The sequence below is a fragment of the Aythya marila genome (genome assembly GCF_965140915.1).
Source record: "Aythya marila genome assembly, chromosome: 2".
NCBI classification, from domain to species: domain Eukaryota; kingdom Metazoa; phylum Chordata; class Aves; order Anseriformes; family Anatidae; genus Aythya; species Aythya marila.
Window position 1 is genome coordinate 56,191,344 of NC_139043.1, and position 13,800 is coordinate 56,205,143.

The window sequence follows — 13,800 nt, forward strand, 5'->3', positions numbered from 1 at the left end:
TAACACACACTACGTGCTTATGAACACATAAAAGGTACTGAAAAATATCATACCTAAAGTAATAACTATAACAAGTTATGCTATACAAAAACACCTTGTAAAATGCCACAGAGGGTCCAGGCTATACAATAATTAGTACAACTATAAACTCAGGTCACAAAAGCAACGCTTTTCCTGAAAACTGTTAAAAAAAAAAAACAAACAAACAAACAAACAAAAAAACCACTTATTTCTGCCCTCTGTTGAACCCAGCAAGAATTAGATTCCAAATAAAAGTTACTGGCTTCCTTACAAGTCTTTCTGAATAGGATCAATATCAATAAATAAAGTACCATTCTTTAACTATCTTAAGGAGTCCAAGCATATTTATAAAAAAAAAAAATATAAGTCAAGAAAACAATCTAAGAAATAGCACATAGGAGTTTTCTTAGCCCAATTCTAACTTTCCATATTTTTCAGTGTGAAGTCACTGTTTAAGAAAAGTTCCAGATTAAAAACCCTCAAGCTGAAGTTATCTACATAACCACAGATATGTACTACAGCAGCAGCAGCACTGTCAAACTTCTTAAAATGCACTCTGTTCTGAAGCCCAGAGCTTGTACATAGCTAAAAAAAAAAGGTGTGGCTTTAAAAAAAAAAAAAAAATCATATAGAAAGACCAAAAAGTGACTTCCATGAAGGACAGAGTCTACTTTCTAGAATCAAGATAGCTTCAGATCAAACATATTTATGCAAGCATGTACTTTTGCTTAAGCCTAAGTGTATGCACCTGTGCGGCTGTGTTGATTTTGAAGTCAGACACTTGAAAGTGTATTTTCAGGATTTGATCTTAAATTGTCAGTGTTGAAAGGTGCATTATTTTGCCTTTTTGTTTGCAAAGCTCAGAGTCCCCAGTTAATAAGCATCAATCTCCAGGGAAGACCAGAGGCTAAAAGGTACAAATGCAGAGATGCACAAGCCCAAACATTTACATGGAAATGAATATTAGTGGATCCAAACATTATTCACTCCTGGATTAGGTTCAGTTTCACTGGAAACTAACATCTAATGAGCCAGAAGCAAGTGGGAGACAACTTTTCACAAGTTGTGCTTTCTGCATACTAGACCTTGCAGGCAGCAGAGGTAATACAGAAAAACATCTTCAATTTATGGAAATTGTCACAACCATATCTTTCATGTGCTGGCACAAAGCCACAAAGCCTGTCTATTCTATGTCTATTAAATCTTTAGACTACTCAAAAAAAAGTTGCTTTCCAGAGAAACATAAAACACTGTCTACGACTGTATCCCAAACTACACTGAGAATTCTGAAGTTTTGTATAACTTTCACTTTAAGAACTCTCCTGATATAAGTATCTTTTTGGTCATTAAAGAACAAAACTTTTAGTTATTTTATCAAAATAAACTTCCACATGGGTGAACCACAGCTTTGTGCAGTTTATTTATTTATTTTTATTTTTCAACCAGGACAAGCAAAATGAAAACTGAGAACATAACATTTCTTGCTTTACATCTACCTAACATGTAAGTTAGCTTTTTATTATCTGCAGTTCTATACTTCCCAAAGGATTTCTGAAAGACTATAGCTCCTTTTGCCAATTATTGTAAACATACAGAGATGCTGTCTGACCATGTCTACTCATTTTTAAACTATTACTCTCATTATTTCCTTTTTGACATTTGAAGCATTCACTAGACCAGAACCAAAATCATTTTGCAAATGCACAATTAAAAAGGAAATACTGAACCACGACTCGTTCACTAGTGCTGCAGATGGGTTTTGCCCCAAGACTAGTACTAAATCTGAAGTTTCCTAGCATTTAAGGATATTCTATGACTCACCTCATTAAAGAGACTGAATTCAGCTGTAAACTCAAAACAGAAGTGAAAGCCACCTACACCACAGAGGGGAGGAGCACAGAATATTTTAGGAGTGATTTACATCTTTATTTCAGCAGCTAGCAGTTCTGGCTAATCTCAGATACCATTCAGAATCACAAGCTGTAAGGAAATTCTGCAGGTCGTTTTTTTCAGCCCCCTCACATTTCTGAGAAATTGGCTCCAGTTTCATCACTCTCACAGTGAAAAAAAAAAAAAAAAAGAGCTAAGGAAGTGCTTATCTGCTCAGCTTTTACAGTTTAACATACCAAGTACATTGCAGAAGTATTTTAAAGAAGAATACAACCTAATGACGAATAAGACTCATGCTTTCGAATGTCACATTTTCTGATTCAACTTAAATAATGACGATAATTTAAGATGCTTTAAGTCTGTGACAATCATTAGAACTTCTATTTCTAAAGCATACCTTTAAGTTTTTAGTTACTTTTACCAGATGAAATATCCCAGAATGGTTAAGGTTGAAAGGGACCTCTGTAGGTCACCTAGCCCAATCCTGCTGCTCAGAGACACCTAGAGTAGTCTGGACTACGTCCAGATAGCTTTTGAAGACTGACTACATTACGCTAGGCCTACTTGTCATTCAATATATGATTCAAGTATAAAATGAATATCAACAGTAAAAGATCAGGGGTGTCATTAAGCAGACAAAATCAAATGTATGTCTATAGAAAACCTGTACAAGTTTATAAAACTGAAAATTCAGCTTCGGTTCCATCACTTAAGCAAGCATTCACGGTTTCTTGTGGGGTCTCAGGATAGCCTGCACCTTATATTTGTTAGCTGAAAGGCGGTGACATTCAGCCATAAGTACAACTATTGTCATTGCTGAGCTTATTAAGTACATAATGCATTCTTGTTCACATACTTAAGGACCTGCACAACGTATTCATTATATCATGATGACACTAAGGTATTTGAATACTAAGCCATCTGGGAGCTAAAAAAAAAAAAAAAAAACAACAACTGATTTAGATATTGCTGTTTAAAATTTGACAGTTTAACACAAGCAGACAAGTGGTCCTCAGACTAAGAACAACAGATTAGAAAATTATCCTTTAGCATGGAATAGCTCTAGTAGACTACTGTGAAAACCACTTTTATTCAACTCTGCTTTCTATTTAATAGCCTGTACAGACTGAAGAGAGGGTTCAGACACCAAGATAAGTTTTGTCTTCTGTCCACTTGGCATACTCTGTGATAGATTAAAATAGTTCTGCTCACACCTTTGGAAATAACATAATTATTTAATCTCTCTCTCATAAGCAGGATGAGTAAAAAACCATGCATTCCCTCTGATCAAGTCCACATCCAAAATGTTGGTATATCTTTCCTGTTAAAAAAAGTTATTAAAATTAAAGACAACCACATTAACCCATATTTCTGCTAAAAATAAAAAGTTTTTCTTCCTGCACAAAACATGAAATTTTAAGGACTCTAACCTAAAAGCATGTTTAGAAGGTCTTATAATCCAGTTATAATGTATGTGAAATACAGTGTTAGCTAGGGACTGTAATTACCTTTTCTGTACTCTCCCCTCACACCCCTGGGAGGTCCAGATTTTGATCTAGCATAAACATTTACACTGATTTGGTGTTAGTGTTAATATTCCAATAAAGGTCATTAGACCTTCTGTCATGTTAACACAGCTATAGACTATGGCTGTGAAAGCATTTGGTGTTAAATATATTCCCATAAATAAATAACCCCAGGTGTCTCTAAACATGTTGAAAAAAAGTTATACAATTTTCTTTGACAGATTCCACACAGGGAAAAAGAGATTAGCAAACAGGCTTCTTCAGATTAGCACAGATGTTTATCTGTAAAGTTCTTTTCTTTAGGGTTTCAAAAACTCTTTGTCAGCAACCGCCTTCAATTTCTAAATATGCCCCCTCAATGCTTTATTTTATGATGTATTTTGATTTTTATTTTTTTTTTGTTAGTGACTATTATATCACATTTCTAAGAGTTTAGCTTATTTACAGCAAAGGAAGTATTTTCCTGTATTGATACTCCTTCAAGTCATTAGACTTCAACGTATAGATTAGCAACCTGTAACAAGTGCTAAGCCATGTTGACTTCAGTAGGAGTTACAACTCCATATGCCATATAGGTGATATTGGCTGTTGTAAGTGAATAGAACAACCCTTGTAAAATAAAGGCATGGAAAACAAGGACTCAGAGCCATAAAAACAGGGTAAGTTAAAGCCTAATAAAATTAAGGAAATGCACACAGGATATTCCAGAAGAAAAATAAGACTTACCATGTGAAAGAAAATTTTGAAAGAGGTGTTTCTGGTAATAAAACACCCAGAGAGAATTAAGAGCCCGTAAAAGTGACATTGGTCACTTGCTGGTATTGCAATGGAGACAGCAAGATATCAGACATAAAAATCCTTCCAGACACAATAGGTCAGGGCATCCTTAAATAGAAGGCAGCAGTAAATTCACAACATTCCCAAATGACTTCGGGGTCTTGCCATATTAGTATAAAGTTTTGACTAGTGTTTATATCTAACCACTTTACCACATTTAATAGGTCTGCACAGAATCTGATATTCTAGTAGCAGCCCAGCAACAAACACCAAGTCATATAGATAATTCTAATCACATTTCATATTTCTAAAATACTCCTATAATTCAAGTCATAATGAAATATAAATGGCTTAATGTAATTCAATAGAAGTTCGTAAGAAGAAAAAGACTATAAAACTATTAATCTAGGAAATATTTCTGTGACGTAAGCTTCCACTCAAGATCTTATGAAGTAAACAAAAGGATGGCAGTAGCAAGCAGCAAACTCTTTTGTAACTTTCTTCAATAACATTTTTTTAGTTTAAGATCATGGAAATAAGTTGGATTTCACGGGAAAAGCAGTGGCAGTTTCTGAAAAGTAAGTAATTCTTATATATCCTAATAAAATGGGTGGATTCTAGAATTTATTCTTCCAGTTTTAGTTGCTATACACAAATCTTTTATATTACCAGACACATGCAGCAAGTCCTTGGTTAGCTTAGCTATAAATGATGTTCTGTAAAGCAGGTGAAGGGAACTGAGAATGTGATAAGGCTTGCAGATTTTTCTCTGAATAATCTAACCAGAATTAGCATGTCAAAGTGAGCAGAAACATTGACCAGATATAACCCCGGCTATGTAGAGCTACAGAGGAACACCTTGTACCTATGTAGTTATGAAATAGTTCTTTAGCTCTGTCCGCAGATATATTAAATATCTGAAGTCTCTTGCAGCTATAGAGTTAGTTCTCCAACTCACTTGTGCTTCCTTTCACAATTAATTTTGGATATTCTCAGGAGATGAAAACATTTTCTTATGCAAGCTAAATCCATGTGCTGTACCAACTTCCTTTAATATCAAGAGGAACCATGTATATGAAAAGACTGCATTTCTCAAACAGTAGGTGACTTCTTGATGCCCAGAGAAATGCAAGTCACACTTTACAGTTAACATACTAGTCTTTTGATTATTTTCAACTAAAAAGGAACTGAATGAACACTTTTAAAGTCTTTAAAGTCAGTAAAGTCTTTAAAGACAGTAGGTAAATTGATATTTTAAATTCCTTTCTCAAAAGCAAACAAAGGAAACAAGGCAATAGAATATCACAAGTTGAAAGGGACCCACAAGGATCATTGAGTATACAACTCCTAGCTATGCACAGGACCACCCAAAAAGCAGACCATGTGTCTGAGAGCATTGTCCAAATGCTTCTTGAACTCTGGCAGGCTCAGCGCTGTGACCACTGCCCTGGGGAGCCTGTTCCAGTGCCCAACCACCCTCTCAGCGAAGAACCTTTTCCTGATATCCAACCTGAACATCCCCTGTCACAGCCCTATGTCATTCCTTCAGGTCCTATCGCTGGTCACCAGAGAGAAGAGACCAGAACTGCCCCCTGCAATCTCCCTTGTGAGGAAGCTGCAGGCCACCATGAGCTCTCCTCTCAGTCTCCTCTCTAAGCTGAACAGACCAAGTAACATCAGTCACTCCTCATAAGTTTTGCCCTCTAGACCTTTCACCATCTTTGTTGCATTCCTTTAGAGAGTCTCTCTACTAGTTTTATGTTCTTTTTGTACTGTGGAACCCAAAACCACACTGAGTACACAAGGTGAGGCTGCACCAGCACACAGTGGAACCCCTTGACTTGCTAGCAATGCTGAGCCTGATGCACCCCAGAATCCAGTCAGACATTTTGTCTGCCAGGACACACTGCTGACTCATGTTCAACTTGCTGTTTACTAAAATTCCCAGATCCCTTTCTGCAGGGTTGCTCCCCAGCCTCTCATGAGGCAGTCTGTACATACAGCCAAGGCTGTCCCTTCCCAGGTGGACAATCCAGCACTTGCACCAAAAGTATCTTTTCAGTGATTCAAACACTACAAAAGCAGATTTATGCATAATGTACATTGTGTAATTAAACTGAATTTGCATAGGGTATAAACGTTTAAATAAATGGTTAGTGGTTACCAGATTACTTAGTTTGGATATTCTTAGTTTGGGTATTTAAAGAAAAGAAAAAAAAAGAAAGAAAACAATAAAACAGAATTACTTTCAATTCAAGCAGCAGCTATTTGGTCCAAGGCTAAGTTTTCTGTTAAAAGTCAAAACATGCTTTCAATTAGATCTTTGCAACTCCACTGATAGTCACTGAGGCTTAAGATACAGTCCACTGCAGAATATAATTAAGAGGCTACATGCAACGGGTCTGCATTCCACCTTTCCCATCAGTTTATTTTTGTTTGTTTGTAATCATCGTTACAGTAAGCAGTTTCTCCTTTATTCTCCTGAATTTGATAACTCCAGGAATAAGAAAGTGAGACTGGTGAGAACTGATGATGAGTTCTACCAGAATGATTGGATTTTAAAAGATACTCATAATGCCTCTCCAATTGTACCAAAGATCTTCCAGTTTCGTGTAGGAAATGATTTTTCTTAGAGATGTTCAGCTCTGTCACTAGTGTTTGTATTTTCAGTCTCACTGCTTTCATAAGACTTTCATAAGCATTTAGTTACTATACCTGTAGGGCATATTTGCATTATGCTTAGATATAGATGTAAATACATCACACTAAGTTAGGATTCTATGTATAATATGGTTTCTGTTTCTTATCTGTGATTCCTTCTCTAGACAAACAGCTCAATGGCTTGATGTAGACAAAATAAGCATCTATACCAAGACAGAAGTTCTGTGAACATGAAACACGTCAGGGGGATTAACATATGTAGGGAAGCCTCATGACCTACCAGAATTCGAATCTCAGACTACAAGAGTGAAGAGAGGTGATCAAAATCCTCTAGTTGCTATGGAAAGAGGGCATACTCACTCATCTTATTAAAATTCATGGAAATTGAAAATATCTGAAAGCCCAGGAGGGGTGGGGTCAGAAAAATCTATTTCACAGAAATGGGAAACTTACTCTAAATTCACCTTGAAAGCACTTTCCCCATCACAGACTTCCTGAGAGACTTTTGATTTCTCTCCTACTTAGGGGATAATTATAGTGGTTTTTTTTTGTTTTTTTTTTTTCCCCCCCTCCTCCTTCTTTCCATGACTAATGCATACAGAAGGGGATCACTTCAGCATTTTATGCAGATTATCACACTTTGTTCTTACCTATATCTTTGCTGGAAATTACCTCGCCTTTGTTCTCTCTCCAACTTACCTAGCAGTCTATTTTTTATTTCTACTTTCCATAATTTATCATCTGTCTCTGTCATTTGATATCATAACTTTCAGTATTAAGAGTTGTTGAACTCTACACTTCTATTTTCATTTTTTCCCTTTAATTTTAAATTTACTACTATCAGGAAGCAACAACACTTGTGCATAGGGCTGATAGAAGACAGACATTAAATGCAGACATTAAATGAAAGGCTATATAGTACCTTTTTCTTGCAGATAAGAATTCTAAAAGGTACGAATCTGAAAGACTAATTATTACTTAAAAGGATTCTAAATGTATCTTAAAATTTTGGGATCATCACAGTCACCTCAGTCAGGAAGAATATAACTTCATGTGTTTAAGTATGCTGAATACTTTGCTTATGTGGTTTGATCTGGCCCTCACACTGCTTGTACAAAATTACACTATAAGGAAGATGCAATGGGAATTTCTTCACCACCTTATTTCCACAACAGGCAAATTTGTCTCATAACACTACTACAATTGTTCAGCAGTATTGCTTTGGGCTCAGAGGCACCTACACCGTTTTTGAAGCTATTAATAATCACACTATTGTAAAAGGCTAATCAGAGGAACACTATTTAAGAATAGGAAAAATTTTGTTTAGAAAAATTAGAGTCAAGACCTCAGTGTTTTTTTTTTTTTTATTTATTTTTTATTTTTTATTTTTTTTTATTTTCTTCTGATAGTAGTTCAGCTGTATTCTTAAAAAGAAAGCTAGGATCATCTGTCTTCCTAGAATAGGGCTAAAATTGCAGGACACAAACAGCAGCAACAGGCTCGCAAAATATAACCACATGATATAGCATTTCAAATAGGAGTAGCAGATTTCTGCAGAACTCACCACACACTTTTGCAAGTCATATTGATGGCTTGTAACACACCATCAGTTTTCCATCTGAATTCACTAGACATCTGTAATTATTATTCAATAGCAAAATGAACCATTTTCTCATGGAAAAGCTTTCAATATTTCCATATTAAGAGACAATACAAGAATAAAGACTTCCTATAAAGCCCTTAGAAATGGGGGCTGCTTTGGAAACTGTCACAGCTGTGACTAAATCACCCAAATCCTGTATTGCTGAAAGATTTTCTCTTGAAGGTATTAAGAACAGACTTTTCCTCAGCATAACTGTCCTGCTTTATATATTGTTGACTTAGCCAGCTGCATAGGCCTCTTTTGCATTCTCCTGAGTGAAATTCTTCATGATTTTAATAGATGTAGAAAAGCTTTATTCAAGAACTACTAAGATAATACAAACACTAAAGGCTACAAGCATTTTTACTTACATAAAGGGGTTGAAAGAGAGATGTTTTCTATTCATCAAGTTTAAGCATGAGCTTTGTTTCCTCCCCTCCCTAGATGAGCAAGATCCACATAACCTGTTCCTGAAGAGTCTAAAGCAGCACCTGATGTTTTTCTCTTTGCTCCTACTCCTCCTTCCTTACCCCCCCCCCATTATTTTTCTTTCAGAAACTTGTGTGCCACACAGAGGAGGTTTTTTTTTTTTTTTTTCAGTAAATCAATACTCTAATAAAAGATGGCTGCCTGTATGTACTCCACATATGAAGCAGGATTCTGTTATACAGATAAAGCCATTCACCTTATGCTCAGTATTTGATGTTCATTTTTAATAATAAACCATAATAAAAAACACACAACCAATATAAATCTAAGCCACAGCAACATTCAGTCTTTTCTGATTTGACAGTACTTCTCTGATGACGTAAAATAGCTAATTTATTTAATTTGTTTTCAGAAAGAATTATACTATTTTGCTGTTCTCTAAGTATACTTTTGAAAAACAAAAACTATCTGAAAGAACTAGGAACAGACATTTTAAGTTATAGTTTTTTTGTTGTTGCTGTTTGTTGTTTTCCCCCCCCCCCCCAGAAAAACGGAAAACTACTGGTTTCATTAAGAATGAAATTAGCAGCTTAACCATGGAAAAAAAAATAAAAAAAACAAACTAAACTATATACTTTTTCTGAAGTTATTATAGCATAAAAATCCCTGTAACATCAATATAGAAAACAATATATATGTTAAAACATCATTCCCAAGCATATACAAACATTAAAAATAAGTTACCTTCCAAAATAATATGTACGAGAGCAGAAGTTTCAAAGTTATTTTTGTATCTCATATTTACTCTGTAAAATTAGCAAAAGGAAACAGCATAAAAAAGGGAAGAGAAAAAAGAGGAGACCAGTTGTGGAATGCCATTTACCAAAATTAAATAAATAAATAAATTACTGTGCGTGTTTTGATAACTGCCTTCAGCTCAAGTAAACTTTGTACAGTAGATAGGAATCCTATGAGCAGCTACAACATAAATTATCATGCTTTGAGCTAATCTCCACTCTGTCCTCAAAAATACAACACTAACAAGTTATAATAGGTGCACAGTTCCTAAAAATGCAATCAGTCAACATCATTGCAGCATACACTTGCATTGTACACTAAAGACTTACCCAGATATTTCCATCCTGGTGATATGGTTTCCAGTTTCTCCCCGTATCACTATAGAGCATCCGATACTGAGTGACCCAGTCAGAACTGCTATACCTGCCTTGAGTTGCGATAGCAGTGATCTGCTTCCTATTCCCAAAATCCACCTGCAGCCACTGATAATGATCACTGTCTGATGGAGACCAACCTCCTGCACCTGTTGGGTTGAAACAGAAAAGAGATGTAGATCTCGAACACTTGCTTTGAAGTGAACACATAGTGAAGACGTTGATTGCTAGAAGACAGCCCAGCTGAGAGGAATAAAGATACAAAAGAAATATGATTATATTTTTTAATGCATGTTTAGTATAGGATTCAAATGCATTAACTCTGTTGCCTTAATCATTTTATGATGTAATTATAGTGATTTAATGGGCTGCCTGGAATGTCTTTACAATGCTTTAATTACAATTTATTAGTTTTTGCCAAATTATAATTGTTCAAAGGTTGATCAATTTGCCATGAAATTCTTTTTCAGAGTCAGTTGACACAAATCAGTAACAATCTCTTGGCTTCATAAACACTTTCAGTAGCATTTCATATTAAAGAGATAATACAGATAAAATAGAATGAAACAATATCCAGCCTTTTGCTTCCCTATGTTTTGCTACAGTGTACAGACTGAAATATCTTAAATAGAATTGAAATAGGAGCAGGTATTGCAGGGCTGGATCCAGTTTTGATCTGATGGGTATGCAGGCTGTCACAGATAACATTGACAGATGCCTCACATAAATGTTATTGCTTTTTATGGGTCTGTGAATTAATTTGATAGTAATTCTGTTAACATTCTTCTCAGCTACTAGACTACATCACATAGTTGTAAGTAAAGATGGACAATGATGCAGAGACAAATGTAATATTATGACATTAATGTAATTTCTTATTCTTCTGAAGTAAAGAATGTCAAGGGAGAAATCATAATTGGATACCAAAAATTATAAAAATTCTAAGAGTGAAATTATAAAGAAATATTTACCATAGTCATAAAAATTAGGGAACAGGTGAAATTACAAAAATAAAATGAAATACTGAGAAAAACTGGAGAATCATTCTCTTTATAGTCATAGTGGACATTAAGACAGAAAACAAAAACATTAAACTTGTAGAGATTGTGGTATTTTTTTTTGCTTTTAATTTTGAACCAAATAGGTGGCCAGGCATACTGTAGGCTAGTCTATGAGGTGATTTTAATTGCTTTTAATTTCACTTACAGATATCAGTTGACAACACAAACCTAGCCTTATCATCAAGCAATGAACTCTTGTTATACAGGTTTATATACTCCCATCATTAGGCGGCAGCATTGCTTCAATCTCAGGCATTTCTAAAACATTCAGCTGCTACAGCTGTTAATATTTGCAGGTCATAGGACATTTTAAAGTTGTGGTATTAATAGGATCATTTGATGTCATAAGTTGCCTTTCATTGTAAATAAAGTGGAGTACTAATGAACGTTTTTTATTTTTATTTTTATTTTTTAAGATTTAAAATAGATTTTTTGTCCCTGTACTAGAAATAATTATTTCCCAGAAATATTCCCTGACAATTCCAACACTTCCACCCAATTTACGTATCTTAGAGTGATGGCATGCAAATGATCAGATTTGCATCCCGTACCTCTGAAAAATAGCCCATTGATTGCTCCAGAAAATAAGATCCAAAGATAAACTTTCCAAGTTTTCCATTATAAGGTACAAATACCAGCTTTCAAAATTTGTGACAGAACTGATGAATCCATCTATAAAATGTCCTTCAACAACGTAACTGTTGAAACTGGATGACATACTGTAACTGTAAGGAGGCTAAAATGGGCTACATGTTTCATATGCTGTTTTATGTATGCAAGAGATTTTGTTATATAGATTTACATTCAAACTTTTTGAATTTTGATTTTGATATGCAACCTTAAGAGAGAGAGAAGGAAAAAAAAAAAATGTGTAGCTATAATTAGACTGTTAAAACTATAAAGCAATACAATATAATTTCCCAGAGAGGCTGAGCAGTCTCCTCCTCCGGAGACATTCAAACCCTGCCTGGATGCAATCCTTTGCTCTAGGTGACCCTGCTTGGCAGGGGTGTTGGACTAAACAATCTCCAGAGGTCCCTTCCAACCTCAACTATTCTGTGATTCTGTGTAATTATTTCTTCAATATATTTATATTAGTAAGATGAGATTTTTCTCTGCAACTGAAAAACCTTTGTAAACTTTGTAAAACATGCTTTGTAAACTATAACTAGGTTTCAGAAAGTATTCACCTATGAATCCATTGAAAAGTTTTGAAAATTTGGTCTAACATTAAATTTCCTTTTTTTTTTCCTTTTTTTTTTTTTAATATATATTTATATATGTATATCTAAGAAGAAGCAAAAAACTTTTCTTCACATCATGCCTAATGAAAGTTAAGGGATATATGATGCAATAACCACACCTATGATGTGAAAAGAGACGGAAACATTAGTATTTCAAGATAGATTATGTTATAACCATTGCTAATAAGTGAGAGACAAGACTTTTGGTCAATATTACAGAGAGAAGCAAACAATATCCCTTGCTTGGCCAAGCTTGCCTGTGAAGGGAATGGTCATCACTGGAAATACTTTGCAGGAATCAGTTAAAAGCTTTCTCTTCCTGTTTGATTCATCAAGCTGTGTAACCTGGGGAGCCGATTACTTTCTTCATTTGGTTTGTGCTATGTGTAACCTCTATTGATTCAAGGATTAATAAAGGTACCTGTTCCTTTTTCAGTTGTGTGCTCTAGAATAAGTTACAAGAAAGCTGGATTATATAAAATACTACCCCCTGTGAGAACTTTGCATAGGCACTGAATTCATCAAAGGATTTCAAATACACTTTTTTTCTCCACTCAATCTAATCAGATGCATCAACCATAAAAATCTCACATCCCCAGAAATGTGCACATACTTACTGCTCATCCTATCATTAAATATTTTGCTGAATAAAAATAGCTTCCTCACTGGAATGAAAGGAACCAACCTGATACTGGACACAGAACAGAGGAGTGTCTGACAAATAAAATATTTAACATACTTTTATTTAAAAAGGAGTACTGAATTTGGAGATCAAACCTGATTTTCATAATATCACATTATTTTAGAAATACATTTATTTTTATAGCCCATATATTATGACAGAATAATGAACTATCTTTCAGGAATTACTCAAATAACCAGCATGTTTTTCAATTTTCAGTGAGAGTTACCTTGCACCAAAACTGCAATAGTAAAATAAATTTGTTGAATAAATGCTATTCACAGTATTAATCTTCATAACTTGGTGTAAACTCCTTATTTTTAATGCTTTTTGGTTATATTCTGAATTATACAATGTTCTTTCTTTTTATTATGGTGGAAAAAAAAGACATTCGTTTTATGATATGATACTCCATTTTACCTTCTGTATTGCCTTTAATGCAAAAAGCTACTAAATACTGTGACATCAATGTGAATTATGAATTAGAAACATATGAGAATTACAAATTATTTTAAAGTCACAAAACATTCATATAACAGAGTTTACTTTCATTAAATAGGCAAGGAGCACATATCAGGTTCTTTGGTAGTAGAGTTGCAATAAATGAAAATACAGACAATAATTTTTCCTATTTTTATTTTTATGGTATTTCAGAATTTCATGTGATTAAACACATTCACTCATTCAGTGGCAAA

General features: G+C 34.6%; 1 protein-coding gene across 1 annotated transcript in view; it reads right to left on the reverse strand.

Annotated features, from left to right (window-relative positions):
- The window catches only part of CNTNAP2 (contactin associated protein 2), a gene marked incomplete at both ends in the record, with an annotated part of 1,134,939 nt that overhangs the window by 765,806 nt on the left and 355,333 nt on the right, over positions 1 to 13,800 (reverse strand). Inside the window, one exon of the mRNA XM_082753539.1 lies at positions 10,074 to 10,267. Coding sequence (XP_082609665.1) covers positions 10,074 to 10,267 — 194 coding nt within the window. The remainder of the gene's footprint in view (positions 1 to 10,073; positions 10,268 to 13,800) is intronic.